The following is a 17,740-nucleotide window of genomic DNA, read 5'->3' on the forward strand; positions in this document are numbered from 1 at the left end:
CCTGACCGTGAGTGCCCCGGGCGGGGAGCGCGGCCGGGCGTGTTGCTCCCGAGGCCTCAGGCGGCCCCGGCCCCGCGAGGAGCAGAGCGGGACGGGAGAGGAGGCGGCGAGGGTGGCAGGGGGTGGAGGACGGGCCGGGGAAGCCGCCGCCCTCGCCCCCCAGGACGGGGAAGGCCCGGGGCTTGGTCCTGGTGGCGGCCGATGAGCCCTGAAAGCCGATCGTTCGCCCTCTTCCCCTGGGTCCCTGGGCAGCCCGCCAGCCCCCCGGCCCCCGTCCCCGGGGGGTCTCCCGGTGACCTGACCCCGCGGAAGGGCTCCTTCCCGGAGAAGTTGGGCCACTTTCCCGGGTCGCACGGTATGGGTGCCCGCGGGGAAGAGCTCCCGGGAGGCCCGCCCCATCCCCCCGAGGCCTCGGACTCCGGGAAGAGCACCTTCCTCCCGGTGACCCGCCGGTCGGTCCCCTCGGTTTGCCAAGGCATGGGCTCGGGACGGCGCTGACCTCCTGTCCGGCATGGACGACTGGAAACCCAGCCCCCTCCCCAAGCCCTTTGGGGCGCGCAAGAAGAGGAGCTGGTATCTCACCTGGAAGTATAAGCTGACCAACCAGCGGGCCCTGCGGAGATGCTGTCAGGTATAGAGGCGTCCCAGACCTCGCAGGGCTCCTCCCCGCCTTCCCCAGCCTGGGCTGTAAGCGCTGGAGCCCTTCTTGGCTGCCCTCACCCTAGAAAGTGTGTGTGGGGGGAGTGGGGGTGGGGGTGGGGGACAGATTCCTCGTGGGGAAACCTCTCTGTGTCATGTCCCTGTAGGTACTGGTGTGGGCCCAGAACAGCCTTCTAGGCTTCCGACAGAAGCGTGAAGTCTGCTGAGAGGCTTTGCCCAGGAGCCCACACCAGTCAGGCCGTCAGGGCTAGGACCCAGGTCTTCTGATGCTCAGCTGGTTCCCTGGGACTGGCTCCATCTCTCGGAACTAATTGTGGAGGGAACCGAGGAAATGAAAGCCTCACATTGAAAACTACAGGAGCTCTGGGTAGGGAAGAAGGGAAGGTCAGGGGTGTCCCTGAGGAAGGTGGTCATGACACTGGCCCCCGCTTGGAAGAGTAGAGTTGACCCTGGGCCAACAGGAGGAGAGAAAGACCCCAGGTTCTCCCTGTGCCATCCCTGCCGCCAGGGCCCTCCTTTCAGGAAGACCCTCAGAGATCTGCAGGGAGGCCCTAGCTGGTTTGGCTCAGTGGATAGAGCGTCGGCCTGCAGACTGAAGGGTCCCAGGTTCGATTCCGGTCAAGGGCACATGCCCAGGTTGCGGGCTTGATCCCCTGTAGGGGACGTGCAGGAGGCAGCCAATCAATGATTCTCTCTCATCATTGATGTTTCTATTGCTCATTCCCTCTCCCTTCCTCTCTGAAATCAATAAAGATATATTAAAAATAATAATAATAATTTATTTAAAAAAAAAAAAAGATCTGCAGGGAGTATCCCTCTTTAGTCATCCTCACTCCTCCCCTCAGACAGGGGCTGTGCTTTTCCTACTGGTGACTGTCATTGTCAACATCAAGTTGATCCTGGACACACGACGAGCAATCAGTGAGGCCAATGAAGACGCGGAGCCGGAGCAAGACTATGGTGGGGCGAGGCTGAGGGTGGGATTGGTGTGTGTGTCAGGCGGGGTTCCCTGGGATCTCACGGCTGAAACAGCAGGCAGATCCCACAGGATGAGACTCCCTCCATGACCTGTGGTATCCTCACAGATGAGGCCCTGGGCCGATTGGAGCCCCCACGGCGCAGAGGCAGCGGACCCCGAAGGGTCCTGGATGTGGAGGTCTATTCAAGCCGCAGCAAAGTATATGTGGCCGTGGATGGCACTACGGTGAGTGGGCTGGTGTCTGGTGTACACTCCTTTCTATTCAGGGTGTGGTCCACTGGCCCTGGGACCCACTGCCCGAGTAGGAACCGTACCTCTGCCAATTTCTGCGTGGGTGGCTTTGGAGGCCTCAGTTCCTCATCTGTAACCTGGGACTAATCATGATTTCTACTTGTGAGGATTAAATGAAAAGTACATGAAGCATGTTACATGTAGTGGGATTTTATCAGGAGTCATTATTAGTATTAGTAGGTAGTTAGTTCATTGTTATTTATGTCATAATTACTTCCTGGTCCCTTCATTAGCCTTAGCCTTGTCCCAGGCACTGGGACCTGAAAGTCATCAGATCTGGCCCTACTTAGAGGGATTAATCGAATAGAGCGTGATGTCTCCAGCATGAGGCAGAGACAGTCAAGTGCTCTAAGAGCCGTGAAAGCCGTGGAGGGGAAGGTCGTAGAGAGATGTGAGCTCTTGTGGTGCGGTGCTGTGGAGGCTTCCTGGAAGAGGTGGCCTTCAAGCTGGGTTGGAAGAGAATTGTGTCAGAGGCATAGATAGGCAGGAAGAGAGGTTTCATTTCACGCAGTTGTTGTTTTTCTTAAGTGCCAATAAGACAGAGAGACCTTGAATGCCAGAGTGAAGAGTTGGACTTTGTCTCTGCCACCTTGTAGGTACTGGAGGACGAGGCCCGGGAGCAGGGCCGGGGTATCCACGTCATCGTCCTCAACCAGGCCACGGTGAGCTTCTAGGGGTAGGGGACCTGGAGGGCCGAAGCTGAGTCCTCCCTGCTGGTGGCACATGCTCAGTGGTATGTGCTTTGCCAGGGCCATGTGATGGCGAAGCGTGTGTTTGACACGTACTCACCTCATGAGGATGAGGCCATGGTTCTGTTCCTCAACATGGTGGCACCCGGCAGAGTGCTCATCTGCACCGTCAAGGTCAGTGACTACTGTGGCCCCATCCCCTAAGACCCAGCTCCAACCCTGCCCACGGCCCTGTGTTCTATGCCCCTTATATGGCACACTGAGAAGAGACTCTGGAGGAAGGTAACGCAGGTTCCGGTACTAGCCTTGTTATTTTTATTAATTGAGCTTGTAGTTACTGAGCACGTACCGTGTGCCAGGCACTGCTGTGGCTACGGGGGCTACAATGGGAAGCAAGACAGAGTCCCTGCCCTTAAGGAGTTTGCTCCAGCAGAGCAAGATTTAAAAAAAAAAGCAGCCAAATAAATGTTTAATGTCAGGAAATGATAACTTACATGAGGAAGAAAATAAAGAAAGGGAGACAGAGTGATGGGGGATGTATTTTAGAAAGGGAAGGCCTCTGTCAGGAAATGGCATGTGAGCAGAATGCTGGAGGGAGTGTGGAGCGAGCCATGTAAATATCTGGAGGAAGAGCATTCTAAATAGAAAGAAGGGTACGGGTAAAGGCCCTGAAGTGGGAAGGTACTTGGCAAACTTGAAGAATAGCAAGGATGCCAGGGGAGCTAGAGCGGAATAAGGGAGGAGAAAAGAGTGGGGAAGAGGGCAGAGAGAGAGCGGGGGACAGAGGTGCATACTGTGTGGGATTATGGTAAGGATTTATTAGCCCGGTGACGTCGGATGATTCTCGGATTTCTCCCTAAGCCTTCAGTTTTCTTACCTGTGGAATGATAGGTAGTATTCCCAGAGGGTTGCTGTGATAATTTAACAAGCTAATTTGAGGAAAAGATCTGACATGGTGCTTGACACTTAGTTGGTGCTCCATGAGGCCAGGTCTCCTGGAACTGTGCTGTTCAGGCTGACCACCTTCTCTGGTCTCCCAGGACGAGGGCTCCTTCCATCTCAAGGACACAGCCAAGGCTCTACTGAGGAGCTTAGGCAGCCAGGCCGGCCCTGCTCTGGGCTGGAGGGACACCTGGGCCTTCGTGGGACGAAAAGGAGGTGCTGGCACCATAGTCCACCCACCCTGTAGTATTAAGGGCCTAGGGGAGCAGAACCCCCGATGGGATGGGGAGGGAAGCAATAGGTGCCAGTGGTGGTGAGTTGGATGAAAGTGGGCAGGGAGATGGGAGGAAGCTCCAAAACGAGTCTGGGGCCCCCATTATCCCTCGTTCCTGCCCCTTGCCAGGTCCTGTCCTCGGGGAGAAGCATTCTAAGTCACCTGCCCTCTCCTCCTGGGGGGACCCAGTCCTACTGAAGACAGATGTGCCGCTGAGCTCAGCTGAAGGTGGGATTAGTGGGGGCTGGGCTGGGCATTTGGCTCCTCTTCATGGGGCTTTATTCTCTTGACTGGGTGCCTGGAACTCTTCAGACCGCACTGGCCTCATGCCCCCATCCTGTTGACCCTATCTCTCCCTCAGAGGCAGAGTGCCACTGGGCAGACACAGAGCTGAACCGCCGCCGCCGGCGCTTCTGCAGCAAAGTTGAGGGCTATGGGAGTGTGTGCAGCTGCAAGGACCCCACACCCATCGAGTTCAGCCCTGACCCAGTGAGTGGGGCCTCAGGCAGTAAGGCCTGGACTCCTTCCCAGCTTGGCAAGGGGCCCTAGGACAGATCCAGGTTGGGCTTTCTCTACCTCAGCCTGGGAGGGAACCAGGGGCTGAGGATTTACGCTGAGCTCTGAAAGATGGGGCATCCTGGGGAGGGAGGGCAGGCCATGTGAGCAAAGGCCCAGAGTCAGAGTTGGGCTGAGTGTGTGGAGGGCCCAGGACAGGGAAGACCCTCTGCCTTTTCCCTGAAGTCCCCCTCACCCCTCAAGAACTCTTCCCTTGGTAGGGATCCCAGTTTGAAGAGGGAATAAGGCAAGAGTTAAAAGCTGTTTCTCATTCAGCTCCCAGACAACAAGGTCCTCAATGTTCCTGTGGCTGTCATTGCAGGGAACCGGCCCAATTACCTGTACAGGTGAGCGTGGCAGTGGGCTGCATCCAGCACCAACAGGAGGGTGCTCAGTGGGTGGGAACCCCAGGCTCACCTATCTGTCGGAGGAACTCTTGAGGTGGGCAGGAAGACGACAGATTCTAGGTCCATTTACATATGTGGGTGAACATGGGGAATGTGGGCCCAGCTATAACACAGGGGAGTCCTGCGTTGGGGGGACAAAGAGGCCTAATTATCCTTGGGCTCCCCAGGATGCTGCGCTCTCTGCTCTCAGCCCAGGGAGTGTCTCCCCAGATGATAACCGTGTTCATTGATGGCTATTATGAGGTGAGTGGGATTTGGGGGCTTTGGGTGGGGCAGAGCACAGTGTTTCAAGTGCTGAGTAGCAATGATCACTGAGGACTGGCGAGGGAGATAGCCCAGGCAAGGGCTGTGAAATGTGGGGGCTTGGCATGCCAGGGCCTGCAGAGGTGGGCAGGGGGGAGGTGACTTGGATGACCAGTGGCCATGCCCCCCAGGAGCCAATGGACGTTGTGGCGCTGTTTGGTTTGAGGGGCATCCAGCACACTCCCATCAGCATCAAGAATGCCCGCGTGTCTCAGGTACGGCCTTGGCAGGGATGGAAGGGGCAGACACCGGGCAGCACCGTCCACCCTAAAGCTCATGTGCCTGTTTCTGTTCCCCACCCAGCACTACAAGGCCAGCCTCACTGCCACTTTCAACCTGTTTCCGGTGAGTAGTAAGAACAGAACTCTTGGGCCTAGGGAGGGGAAGCATGAGCATCAAGTCTGGCCTTATGTAGCAAACTCTCCATCCTCCTCATCTGGAAAACGGGGAGAGTGCTGCCTGAGAAGTGGGATGAGGGTGGAGGAGACATGAAGTTGGAGCGGTCCCCTTGGGATCACGTTGTCCCCCTCGCGCTGCAGGAAGCCAAGTTTGCTGTGGTTTTGGAAGAAGACCTGGACATTGCTGTGGATTTTTTCAGGTGAGGGGAATGCCCTTCCATTGCAACCTCTATAAGCTGCATGAGGCCTCTTTGCTTGACTGGGTCTCCAAGGAAGAAGGCAGTGAGGTGTCTTGGAGCGCTTTCTGGAGGAAGCAAGCTCAAAGGTGGGGGAAAAGTCTGAGCAAATGTTGAGTGGCAGGTGTTGGGCTGGAGAAGAGCGTTGAAAGGATAAATGGAAAATGAGATGGAGATTTAAGGGGAAGAGCAAGGGGGCATGACTTTTGAGTTCCATCTCCAGCCCTTTGTGCATCACTGTATGACTGGGTTTGTCCTTGTCCTTCCCTGAACCCCTGGACCCTGCCTCTCTCAGTTTCCTGAGCCAGTCCATCCACCTGCTGGAGGAGGATGACAGCCTGTACTGTATCTCGGCCTGGAATGACCAGGTAGGCTGAGAGGCCAGGGGTCGGCTGGGAAATTTGTAGAGGCCCTGAGCTAATGCCTCCCACCATGGTCGCCTATCCCCAGGGGTATGAACACACGGCTGAGGATCCAGCATTGCTGTACCGCGTGGAGACCATGCCTGGGCTAGGCTGGGTGCTGAGGAAGTCTTTGTATAAGGAGGAGCTTGAGCCCAAGTGGCCCACACCAGAAAAGGTGTTCTGGCGGGGTAGGGTAAGTGAGCCGGGGTCCTCTACCAGCTCCAAATCTCTTGACCTTCATAATCTTCCATGCCCCCAGCTCTGGGACTGGGACATGTGGATGCGGATGCCTGAACAGCGCCGAGGCCGGGAGTGCATCATTCCTGACGTTTCCCGATCCTACCACTTTGGCATCGTGGGCCTCAACATGAATGGCTACTTCCATGTGAGTGGGAGGGATGTTGCCGGGGTGGGGGTGGGGGGGAGAGGAGGGCACAGTATGGCAGATAGCACAAGGAGCATGGACTCTGGAGCAACCCCAGGTCTGCCTCTCACTAGCCACGTAACCAAGGGGAAATTACTGATCCTCTTTTTTTTTTAATCTTTACCCGAGGATATGTTTTTTATTGATTTTTATAGAAAGAGAGAGAAACATTGATATAAGAGGGAAACATCAATCAGTTGCCTCCCTACATGCCCCGACTGGGGATCAAACCCACAACCTAGGTATGTGCCCTGACCTGGAATCAAACCCAAAACGTTTTGGTGTACGGGACAATGCTCTAGCCAACTGAGTCACCTAGCCAGGGCTACCTATCCTCTTTAAAAAAAATGTTTTTATTGATTTCAGAGAGAAGAAGGAAGAGGGAGAGAGAGAGAGAAACATCAATGATGAGAATCATGATCAGCTGCCTCCTGCACGCCCCCTGCTAGGGATCAAGCCAGCAACAGAGGGTTCCCCTGTTCCAACCCCAGGATGTGCCCTGACTGAGAATTGAACCATGACCTCCTGGTTCATGGGCAGATGCTCAACCACTGAGCCAAACTGCTGGGCCTACTGATCCTCTTTTACCTCAGTTTTTTTGTTTGTAAAATGAGAATTAAAATACTGTTTACCTAGTAGGGTTGCTAGGTTATGAGGTTTACTAGTAAATGAGTTGCTATATGCAAATGCTTTGAACTGTAAGCATTATATAAGGGTTAGCTCGTATCATTTTTATTATTACTATTCTTAGCATGAGGCTGGGTGCGGGGAGAGTATTTCTACTGCCAAGCACATATCCAGCCCTGCAAGTCCTGCCCTCTCCTGTCCTTGGAAGTTCTGCGACCTGAACAGGGAGGTCCCCAGGTCTCCACCCCCTATATGGCTGTGTCCAAAGGGCCACTCCTGTTATAGCAAGGGAGGCCTTGAGACAATCCAGCCTGAAGGAATGGACAGCTTCCAGCTTGAAACCTCCTAGAAGTCAGAAGGGCCCTGAAAGACCAGCTAATACAAGACCTCCACTCATTTCCCCAAGAGGGGCAGGCATCTACCTCAGCACCTTAGTCACAGGGGTTTCCTCTCCCAGGCCAGCCAGCCCCTTTGCCCACTACTTCCTGGCTTCCGTGGATCTAGAACAGCTGGTCCAGGGAGAACCACAGGGGACAGGGACTAGCTCAGGGGTCAGTGGCATGAGCTGCTGGTGTGGAAATGAGCTCTCTGGCAATGCTTAAGCCCAAATTAAAGGCAATAAGAGCCCGCCAAGGATATTGCAAAGAGGACAGGAAGACAAGGAAATTAGAGGGACCTTTACAGGTCCAGGACTTAATTTGTGGGCCTGTGGTTATGTAGTGGGTCAGTGGGCAGGTGTGGGCCAGACAATGGAAGGCTCTGATTTGCACCTTCACACCCACTCCAGGAGGCCTACTTCAAGAAGCACAAGTTCAACACAGTGCCAGGTGTCCAGCTCAGGAACGTGGACAGGTAGGGGCGGGGACAGGGCAAAGGGCAGGATATCTGGGAGTCTTGATGACCATTATTTGACAGTCCCTTCCAACCCTGGGGCCTGGATGTTTATCCCAGCCTGCTGTCCCCCAGTTCCCACGTGAACCTCAGCCCAGCTCCTGGGATCTTGGGGCTACCCTCTCCCTTGAACCATTTCTCCCTCTCCTTTAGTCTGAAGAAGGAAGCTTACGAAGTGGAAGTTCACCGGCTGCTTAGGTATGGCCTAAGGCATTAGGGGTATATGGCAGGGAGTGAGGAGGAGTCAGATACTAGGGTCTAGGCCTCATAATTTGTGGGGCCCGCTGCAAAATGAAAAACAGGGCTCCTTGTTCAAAATAAGAATTCCAAGACGGTAACAACTAAGCAAGGGGCCTTGTGTGATACACTCATGAGTGAGGGCCTGTCTTACCCCCCTCCCCCCACTGCAGTGAAGCCGAGGTGTTGGACCATAGCAAGAACCCTTGTGAAGACTCTTTCCTGCCAGACACAGAGGGCCATACCTACGTGGCCTTTATCCGAATGGAGAAAGATGATGACTTCACCACCTGGACTCAGCTTGCCAAGGTGCCCCTATGCCACACCTACCCTAGAAATGCCCCTTCCCCCAAGATACAGGGAGCCTTTTACCTTAGAACCTTTTCATTACACTTTCAGACCCATCTTTCAACCTCCTTGTCCAGATTTGTATTTTAAAAGCTGCTAGCTCTTATTAGAAGTACTTTAAGAAAAAAATTAATTTGAGAGATGGTAAAAAGGAAAAAAAAGATGCTATCTCTCGCAGATTGAAGAGGCTGCTGAGGAGGGATGGGGCTGGGCCTTGGGTCCTCAGTGGCCCCTCCCCACCGCTCTCTGACCCATGCCTCTCCCTACTCCACCCCACAGTGCCTCCATATCTGGGACCTGGATGTGCGTGGCAACCACCGGGGCCTGTGGAGGTTGTTTCGGAAGAAGAACCACTTTCTGGTAGTGGGGGTCCCAGCCTCCCCCTACTCGTGAGTGACTCTTTTCTGCCCTTAGAAATGGGAGACTGGCTGAGTGGGACATAGCTAATGACCTCTTTCCTATTACCTTCCCAGGGTGAAGAAGCCACCGTCAATCACCCCAATTTTCCTGGAGCCGCCCCCAAAGGAGGAGGGAGCCCCAGGAGCTGCAGAACAGACATGAGACCTCCTCCGGGACCCTGCAGGGCTGGGTACTGTGTACCCCCAGGCAGGCTAGCCCTTCACCCCATCATGTAGGATTTTGTAGACACTGGCAGGGGTTGGGGCTGGTTTGTTTTTAACATGAGACTTAATTACTAACTTCAAGGGGAGGGTTCCCCTGTTCCAACGCCCCTATTTCTGAGGTGGAGGTCTATTTATTTACTTCCTTGTTGGGGAAGGGCAGGATAGTTGCTGGAATCCCTGAGCAGCTGATCCTGCCCTTTGTATACTCCCTCCTCCCAGGCCTGGCTCAGAATTTAACCTATTTATTTACTGTCCTGAGGGCCTTGGAAACAGGGTGAAGCCTGCAGGAACTTGATTCTTTTATGGACTGGGGTGCTGCTCTGAGGGTGTGGCTGGCTCTTACTCAGGAAACTGCTGTTCCCAACTCCTGGACAGGCCCAGCAGGGGCCCGCCCACTGATGCAGACGCACTCAGAGACCCTCACCCTGAACCAGGCCTCTACTCAGCCTCATCTTTGTCCAGGTTTCCAAAGCTGGATAAGGTGGTCATTGATTAAAAAAGGAGAAAACCTCTATGGATGTGTCTCGTGTTTGTGTGTGTGTGTGTGTGTGTGTGTGTGTGGGAGAGAGAGAGAGAGAGAGAGAGAGAGAGAGAATGCTCATGATGGATGGTGAGTTTTCCTTACTGCCCTCCATAGGGTTTATCTTCCATTTGGGGCCATTTGGCCACCAGGGGATGCCCAAGTCTCAAACTTCAAGGTTTTTCCCTAGGCTCCACCCTAGAGCCTGACCTGTTGGGGCTGAGCTTGGAGTAGCCACCCCACACCCCTTTCCCACTGTTTAACCACCAACCTGTTTCCTGCCTAGCTTGTCAGGGCCAGGCACTTGTCCCCAGATATGGAGCAAAAGAAAGCAAAGAGGGATACTTCGATGTGGGAAGGCAATGGGAGCACAGGTGAGTATAGTGAGGCATGGGCGGGAAGAAAGTGGGTGAGACAGAACCGGGTTGGGCATCATTCAGGAGGCTAGGACTGGGCTGCAGATGGAGACATAGGAACAAGGATTTCTGTGGCCATTAGTGCACTGTATGCAGATTTCATAGCTGGGCATTTTTTCTGGAGAAAAGCCATTGTTTTTATCAGATTCTCACCCAGTCAGTGATCCAGAGCGGTTAAGAAGATCTAAGTCATAAAGGTACCAGAAAATGAATGGGATTGTCTATAGGGAATGGATGAGATACCCCAAGCAGGGGAAGTATGACATTTACGGGAGCTGTGAAGGACTTAGGGTCAGGAGAGTACAGAACACTCTAGAGCAACGGTCTGCCTGCAGAGCCCATGGGAGGCGAGCCTGGGGAGCACCTGTAGAGCCTTGGCCAGGAAGGCAGGAACTCCCGGCCTTTCGCCGGCTCTCTGCCCCCCTGCCTCCCCCACAGGTGCCTGGAGCGCAGGTCGGCGATGGCACGGGTAGTGTGTGGCTAGGACGTTTCTTGCCACCCTGCTGATTTCAGTGTTTGCTGTAGCTAGAGATAGTGATTGAGGTGCCATAACAGCCAGATTGAGGAGCAATTAGCTCACTATGAGGCGGAGGCCCACCCTGGGCAAACAGATCAGCAACCTTCCTTGTCAGGCCCTAAACACTGGCCGGCCCCACCCAGGCTGAGCACTTCCTGGTGTTGCTGGTAGTACCCACCATCAAGAAAGCCTGGACCCATCTCAGGAGTTGTGTGTGCAAGGCATAGTAAAGTGGGGGAGGGGGCTCATTGCCCACCCCCAGCAGGCTCCTCATTTTGGCCTCAAACTAGCTCTCAGGCACTGTATGGCTCTGGCCAGGTCACTTCCTCTCTGGGCCCAGCAACAGGTGGTAGTTCCTGGCTACCTTAGGAAAATCTGGGACAAGGGATCCAGGGGTCAAAGGGAAACAAGGGGAGGACTGGTTAGCCAGGCTGGGCTTTGCTTGGTAGCAGACACCATGTTCTCCAGCCATAGCTGCCTCCTGGTTCGGCAGCAATCAGATCTGTGTGGGGGACATTCTGGCCTTCTGGTAAATCTGTCGCCATATCAGATAGTGTGGGCCTGAAACTAGTCACATGAGTTTCTAGGCCCAGTTTCTTGAGGATGGGGGTGGTTAAGACAACATGGAGATCAGATCTGAAGAGCACCAGGCAGGCCGAGACCAAGAACACGTTCTTTCTGAAGTCCCCAAAGCAGGGAGCGGTGTGGGGCTTTGCCTGAGTGGGAAGGGTAGGCAGCTTGGATCCTCCAATGGGGCTTCCAGAGGGCTTCTCAGAGTTTAAGGGGTGACTCCCTCCCATTGCCCTGGCAATATTTTTCATCTCCCCCGCCCCCACTTGGGCACAAGCTTGTTATTTTCATAGCTTTCTGGTCCAGTGCCCCTACTCAGGAATGAGTAGTTTCAGTCCAAAGTCCTCCCACATTATAGGAAGGCAGGCTGACCCAGCCCCCACCTCCTCCCTCAGTGCCCTCTCGGCCATCCCTGTTATGCTCCCTCCCAGGCCTGGAATTCACATGGAGAGAAAAAATAGCCACCCACCTCCACTCCACTCCTCTTCTGCTACCTTCCCAGGGGCCTCTGTGTCTCTAGCCCCACAGGAATCTGAGGCTAGTTTAAGGCAAGATGGGTCCCTCTCCCCAATGATACACATGAAAAGAGTCCCAGTGGAAACAATTTAATTGGTTTATGAATTCTGAAATGCCTTCTATACATCCGCCCGGTTACTACTAATTTTGCATGTGCTCAGGATATAGGGTGCCTTATTCCCCAGTGGAGTACTGGGGTCACCAAGAGCTCCTGTTGTCCTGAAGGGGTATCAAGGGTTTGAGAGACAGACTAGAGGAATGGGCAGGAGAACTGGCTACCCTAGAACTGGCTCTGGAACAGGTGGGCCCCAACCCCACCAATAGAAGGGGTGGTCCCCATGTGGCCCCACTCTGGCCCAAATGACACTGTTAGATCCTGTCGCCACCCTGATCACGGCCTTTTGGCAGTGCCAGGGTGCTCTTCCCAGTTCCTGTGTGGCAGGAGCAGTGGCGGAGGCAGAGGCAGACTTATTTCAAATTGCAGTACAGGTACATGGACACAATCATGGCAGCCAGCTGGTGGGGAAGGAATAAGGCGAGATGAGGGGACATGATCACGGTCCTTAAACTTTAGTCCCCTGCCCCCCAAACTCCCTACATGAAGCGGTTAGAAGTCTGTGTCCTCTAGAGAGGCCTCAGAGATGGGACAAGCACCTCTGTTCCAGTGGGGATATCCTGCTCCAACCTTCTCACCCCCTTACCTCCAAGCCTCCAATTCCGGCTGCCACACCACCCACAGTGATTGCATTGGTTCGGACGTTACTCAGAAGCTGCTTGAAGCAACCCTTGGAGAAGGGAAAAGAGCATCTATAGTCAGCTCCTGCCCCCCCCCCCTTTCAGCACTCTGAGGCCATTCAAACAGCCCCAAATTTCCATGCCAACCCACACCTGTACAGGTTTGTCCTCGGCCCTCTTCTTGGTGCAGGGTTCCGTGCCATTGACATCATCAAAGCAACAGTATGGGGGAAAGACCTGGTTAGCTGTGAAGTAGGGAGACTCCTCAAAATCCGTGTAGTTGTTGAAGCCACAGCACTTGAGCTGGAGACAAGGAGGGGAGGGTGTCATTGGGGCCTTGCCTCTTTCTCCCCACTCCAAAGCCTCCCCAGCCCACCTTACCCCTTCCATGGTGCTGTTCCACACTTGTGTGAAGTCCTTCTGGGAGCCATAGTCCTTCTTGATGGTTTGCACTGCCACCAATGTCAGGTAGTGCTCAGCCTGGGTAGAGCAGGACAGTGTTTAGGGCCTGAGAGGCAGGGTGGCCATTCACAGGCCACAACCCACTTCCAGGGCTTTGCCCAATCTTACTCCCTTGCCCCATCCTCAATCCTCACCACTGAGGTATACACCAAGGCGACCACAGCAGCTGCGACCTCAGCAATGAAGATGATGAGGAGGATGAAGAAGAACTGAATAGGAAACAGGGGTCTGAATTTTAGGGAGAGACAATCCCTCGTGAATCTCTTGCCCTAACCCACCCCCCATAAAAAGAAGGCAGGGGCCCCTTCGCTGAGGCCCTTGGAGTCCAGAAGAGGGTTTGGGGATCCCCAGGGCCTGGTGTCAAAGGTGAGGGGACCCCAAGCCTTGGTTATGGGCCTGTGGAACTGGGTTTGACACACCATCATGAGGGCACACTTGTTCTCAGTGTGAGCACCGTAGCAGCCCAGGAAGCCAAGAGCAAAGAGCACAGCGCCAGCTGCGATGAGGAAGTAGCCCACGTTGACAAACTGCATGGCACTGGACGACAGCGGCCCGAAGATCTTCAGGAAGGATGGCCCATCGACTGACACCCAGATCCCCACTGCCAACAGGGCCACACCACACAGCTGGAGACAGAGAAGCAGACCTTGAAACAGTGCTGGCCAGCAGTTCCCTACCACACAGTTGAGTCAGGAAAATGGGAGATGAGAAATTTCCCCCTTTATTGGCTAAGAAGTCTAAAAACTCATCCAGTAGGGAGGGAAAACATCCTGTAAAGCCAGAAGGATGGGAGCTGGGATACCCACAGCCGCACCAGGCTGCACACCTAGGCAGATATAAATGGGATCAGAGTTCCTAAAATATCCCTGTGGTGGTGGTGGGGGGCATGGGGGTGCCCAGACTTTCCCTCACCGATGCCAGGGTCCTGACACATAGCTAGGAGTGAAAACAAGCAGGTGAGCACCTACCCCACCCTATTTCCTCCCCAGGCTATGGGTGTCTGGAACACCTATGTCCTCTGATAGGTGGAAACAGGGGGGTGGTAGCATTGAGCAGGCTCAACAGTAACCCTGGTAACGAAGGCGGGGTTGAGGTTTACACCTACTCCCAACCTTGGAGAGGAAGGTGGTGAGAAGGGACAAGGACCCTGGGGCCCCATTTGGCTCCCTTCCAAGGTTCAACTCCAGGCCTGCCCTGTATCCAGCCTAGACCTCTCCTCGTAGAGACTGAGGGGGAGTACAGTCAGAGCTCTTGGAGGCTCCCTAGCTCAGCTCCAAACCTCAGAGGGAATCCTGAGGCCCAGAATGGGGAGGAGGGCACTGCCCAGTTCCCAAAGCTCTTACAGCAAAGCCTTTCGGAACCAGAGTTTCAGGGTATGAATCATCCTGACACAACCTTGGTGCCCAGTCCCCACTTTCCAGCTATAGGAACTGAGGCTAGAACCAGGAGTGAAGTGGCAGATCATGGCTGCATTCCAGGCATGTTTGCCCAAGGACAAAAAGCTGGACTTTCAGCCTGCAGGGTCAAATTTCAAGGAGTCTGAGGCCTGCCCTGCCCTGCCCAGCCTGGCAAGGCCTGGGCAACAGAGGCCAGAAACCAAACCGGATTTGCCTTTAACCCCCTCCGGCCAGAGTCTTTACTGTCCAAACTGATGGGATCCTGTTGTCTTCGCTACATACATGAATAACGGCTGGTTCTCCAAAGCCAAAGGGAGCCCGAGACACAGCCCACACTGGAGTCAGAGTGTTTTCCTTACCCCAGACCAATTTCTCCAAATTCATCTACACTCCATGTCTCCACTTCCTCACCTTTGACTCACTCTAACCCACTCTATGTGGCTCCCAGGTCTCCGGTGACACCCTATGCTAAATCTGGGAGACGCTTACAATATCGTCCTTGGCCTCTCTGTCTCGCTCTCCTTGTTTCCTCCCTTGCTCTTTCTCCATCTGCTTCCTGGTGGCCATTTCTCCGCTTATTCCTTATAAGCTGGGCTTCTTGGAGTTCGCTCTCCCTGAGTGCTCTCACCCACTGAGTGGCTTCCATGACCACCTACAGGCACATGACTTTCACATGTCATGTCCAGTTCCCACCTGAGCTGCAACTCTGAGCTGCCTATGATATACCCCCAGGTTGCTCACGCCACAAACAGGGGCATCATCTCCAAGACCTCTGTCTCCCTTGCCTCCTCTTGCATCCCTCAGCCACCATCTGAGGCTTTCTCCTTTGTCTGCTTTGTACATTTCTCCCCATCTCCACCACCACCTCCAGGGTTTATGCCTCATTGCTCAGCTTCCTCAAACATGCCCCACATAATCTGTTCCTGGTTTTCTGAGCAATGTCTGATATTACTGCCTCTGGGCCTTTCTGCATGCTTTACAGTTCCCTCACACAGGGCAAATCCCCGGCCTCAGCTACTTCCTCCAGGAAGTCTTTTCTGACCCGGTGGAGTTCACCCCCCTCCTATGGTCTCCCTTAGCCCCTGTGTTAACGCCAGAAATACTACGCTGTAACTGTCTGCCTATCTGGCCTGCTGGACCTGAGGTCCTCCAGGGCAGAGAAAGAGCTTGCTCTCCTGTTACCCAGCATTCAGCACTGAATCTGAGGCTATAAACGTGTGTTTAATGAATAGGGCTGCTTGAGGCAGACCTTCTGCTGTGAGGGTCTGGGTCTTGTCTTCTTTCAGCTCCCCATCATACAGAGGGCACCAAATTTCCTCCCACGGTAGGTGACTTAGGGCAAACCCCTTCCCCCCTCTGGGCCTCAATGCTATGAAAAGGGGAGAATTGTTCCCATTAACCTGCCCTGCCCTGAGTCTGGACTAAAGCTTCCTGGAAGGGAGGAGATCCCCAAGTTTCTCTACTCCAACTCATGTGTCATCCAGGCTGCGGAGTGAACTCAGCATTTGGGGAGACCTCAGCATAAGGGGACACTGGCAGGAGACTGGGCACAGTGGCTCCAATTCCCCAGCTTGAGCTCTGCTCAGGTTGTGACCCACTCCTGTAGGGAGCCCCAAAGAGCTCACAACACCCATACTTACAAAGATGAGAAAATTGAATAAGATCATCATGGTCTTAATGAAGCTGTAGCACTGCATGGTGGCTCCTGGGAGGCAGACATGTATGAGTTAGAACCTCCCCCTGCAACCCCAGGCTGGCCCTGGCCCTGACATTGAACCCTGACAAATCAGACTCCAGACTCCAGAACCCATATGTTACCAAGGTCCCCCTGCATCTGGACTCTGACACCTCAGGACTTTTCCCAATTCCCATCCTGACACTCCTACCTCTCTGTGCTGCCCAGACCCTCAACCAGCACCTGACACTCAGATCCTAACACTCCAGGTTCATCCCCCCACACCCAAGCCCAATGTCCACACTGTAGGTCACTCCATGCCCTTCCCTGGCACCTATATATCCGTGACCCCTCCCCAAACCAAGAGTAGACTCCTCCAGGGCCCTCCCCAGGGTCCTTCCAGCTCCCTGAACCTGCTTTCAGATTGAGTTCCCTTCATAAGATAATCTCTACTCTATGCCATCACCCACCTGTTCAGGACTCTTGGTAGTGACTTCTGAAAGAAGGATCTGCTGAGGCTCCAGCGGGACAGATAGCTCCAGGGAACTGCCACTGAGTGGGCAGACAGGCAGCTGGCTCTCACACAACACTGCTCACCTGCAGGCGGGGCAGGTGTTTTAAAGGCTTCCTCTGCCCGCCTGCCCGCCTGCTCCACCCCAGCTCTTAGGCCTTCTCTTGCCCCTGCTGCCCCCTGCTGCCTGGAGATCCGTTCCCACAGCCACAAGAGCAGTGGGACTCCACCTGCCAATACCAAGCACGGGCAATACCCCGCCTGATCTGAGAAGGGAGAGAAATCTGGGGATGAGCAGGGCCCCAGAACTTCTGAGTGCACCCCCCACCACCACAGTGCACATGTTTCTTACCCTGTATCTACAGATACATTCATACACACCCTACATGCTGTGCTCACAGGCATACACATCTACCCAAGTTGCCATCTATATATTCACACACAAACAAAAACACCTACTGATGCTCACGAGTACACACACACACGCACGCACGCACGCATGCACGCACGTATTCACTTTCAAGGCAGTGACCAAGGTTTGGCAGCTTCTGCTCCCTCCTTTGAATAATAAAAAGCTCCTAGTCCTTTTCCTTTCACAAAAAGATCAAATTCCCCATCTCCCTTCATCTCGCCTCCTCACTCTTCTCCCTCTCCACCCTTTTCCCCCCAAACTTCCCTTTTTCCCTTCTTCCCTTAGCACTCTGTGTACACCCTTCCCTTTCTGCCAGCAGGTGGCACCATGGTCTCAAGAAAGCATCACTGCCCAGCTGTAAGGCCCTGCAATGCCCACCATCGAGGCTGCCATCCCACTTCCTATTCCAACATTCCTGATGGAGGTGCTGGGGCAGTCCTGGCTTCTGAGTCACTCAGACCAGGTGCTCAAATCCTGGTTCTGTTGCTGATTAGCTGTGTGACCCTAGGGGGCATTTCTCAGACTTGGTTTTAATGTCTAGTCGGTATAACAGAATTGTTATCGGGCTTTAAGAAGAGATTTTCTCCCCAATCTGGGACATAAGCAACCTTAGTGTAAAAAGGTCCGAGGGGGGAAAGTCCCAGCCAGAGGGGGTACGGCGTGGACAAAGTGGATTTTAAATTTTGTTTTGTTTTTGTAACGGGAGGAGGCAGCTGAAGAG

General features: G+C 54.2%; 2 protein-coding genes across 3 annotated transcripts; one reads left to right on the top strand and one right to left on the bottom strand.

The window, feature by feature from the left end:
• Positions 1-416: 416 nt before the first annotated feature.
• Positions 417-9,802, top strand: POMGNT1 (protein O-linked mannose N-acetylglucosaminyltransferase 1 (beta 1,2-)). The gene is made up of 21 exons (XM_006098148.3): positions 417-631; positions 1,506-1,620; positions 1,746-1,864; positions 2,527-2,592; positions 2,680-2,793; positions 3,660-3,777; positions 3,965-4,063; positions 4,197-4,324; positions 4,667-4,737; positions 4,965-5,040; positions 5,232-5,315; positions 5,404-5,445; positions 5,640-5,698; positions 6,030-6,102; positions 6,185-6,313; positions 6,398-6,523; positions 7,977-8,041; positions 8,234-8,278; positions 8,491-8,626; positions 8,945-9,054; positions 9,139-9,802. The coding sequence occupies exons 1-21, from the start codon at positions 512-514 to the stop codon at positions 9,224-9,226; spliced, it is 1,983 nt and encodes a 660-aa protein (XP_006098210.1). The 5' UTR covers positions 417-511; the 3' UTR covers positions 9,227-9,802.
• Positions 9,803-11,900: 2,098 nt separating this feature from the next.
• On the bottom strand, positions 11,901-16,714 carry TSPAN1 (tetraspanin 1). 2 transcript variants are annotated; one of them, XM_006098151.3, is made up of 8 exons: positions 16,567-16,712; positions 16,062-16,126; positions 13,444-13,650; positions 13,159-13,233; positions 12,944-13,042; positions 12,716-12,865; positions 12,529-12,612; positions 11,901-12,343 (listed from the first exon to the last, which is right to left on the bottom strand). In XM_006098151.3, the coding sequence occupies exons 2-8, from the start codon at positions 16,116-16,118 to the stop codon at positions 12,296-12,298; spliced, it is 720 nt and encodes a 239-aa protein (XP_006098213.1). In that variant the 5' UTR covers positions 16,119-16,126; positions 16,567-16,712; the 3' UTR covers positions 11,901-12,295. The 2 variants fall into 2 exon arrangements, with proteins under 2 accessions (XP_006098213.1, XP_014319295.1); XM_014463809.2 differs by lacking the exon at positions 12,529-12,612 and having other exon boundaries at positions 16,567-16,714.
• Between the last annotated feature and the right edge of the window lie 1,026 nt (positions 16,715-17,740).

The sequence above is a fragment of the Myotis lucifugus genome, unplaced genomic scaffold (assembly GCF_000147115.1).
Source record: "Myotis lucifugus unplaced genomic scaffold, Myoluc2.0 scaffold_222, whole genome shotgun sequence".
Classification (NCBI taxonomy): Eukaryota; Metazoa; Chordata; class Mammalia; order Chiroptera; family Vespertilionidae; genus Myotis; species Myotis lucifugus.

Coding starts and splice junctions, on each gene's coding strand:
- TSPAN1 (XM_006098151.3), bottom strand. CDS start 16,118: ATGCAGTGCTACAGCTTCATTAAGACCATGATGATCTTATTCAATTTT. Junction 13,234..13,443: donor ACAAGTGTGCCCTCATGATG/GTGTGTCAAACC, acceptor TTTCCTATTCAG/TTCTTCTTCATCCTCCTCAT. Junction 12,344..12,528: donor CCGGAATTGGAGGCTTGGAG/GTAAGGGGGTGA, acceptor CTTCCCCACCAG/CTGGCTGCCATGATTGTGTC.
- POMGNT1 (XM_006098148.3), top strand. CDS start 512: ATGGACGACTGGAAACCCAGCCCCCTCCCCAAGCCCTTTGGGGCGCGC. Junction 3,778..3,964: donor CTTCGTGGGACGAAAAGGAG/GTGCTGGCACCA, acceptor GCCCCTTGCCAG/GTCCTGTCCTCGGGGAGAAG. Junction 5,316..5,403: donor AGAATGCCCGCGTGTCTCAG/GTACGGCCTTGG, acceptor TTCCCCACCCAG/CACTACAAGGCCAGCCTCAC.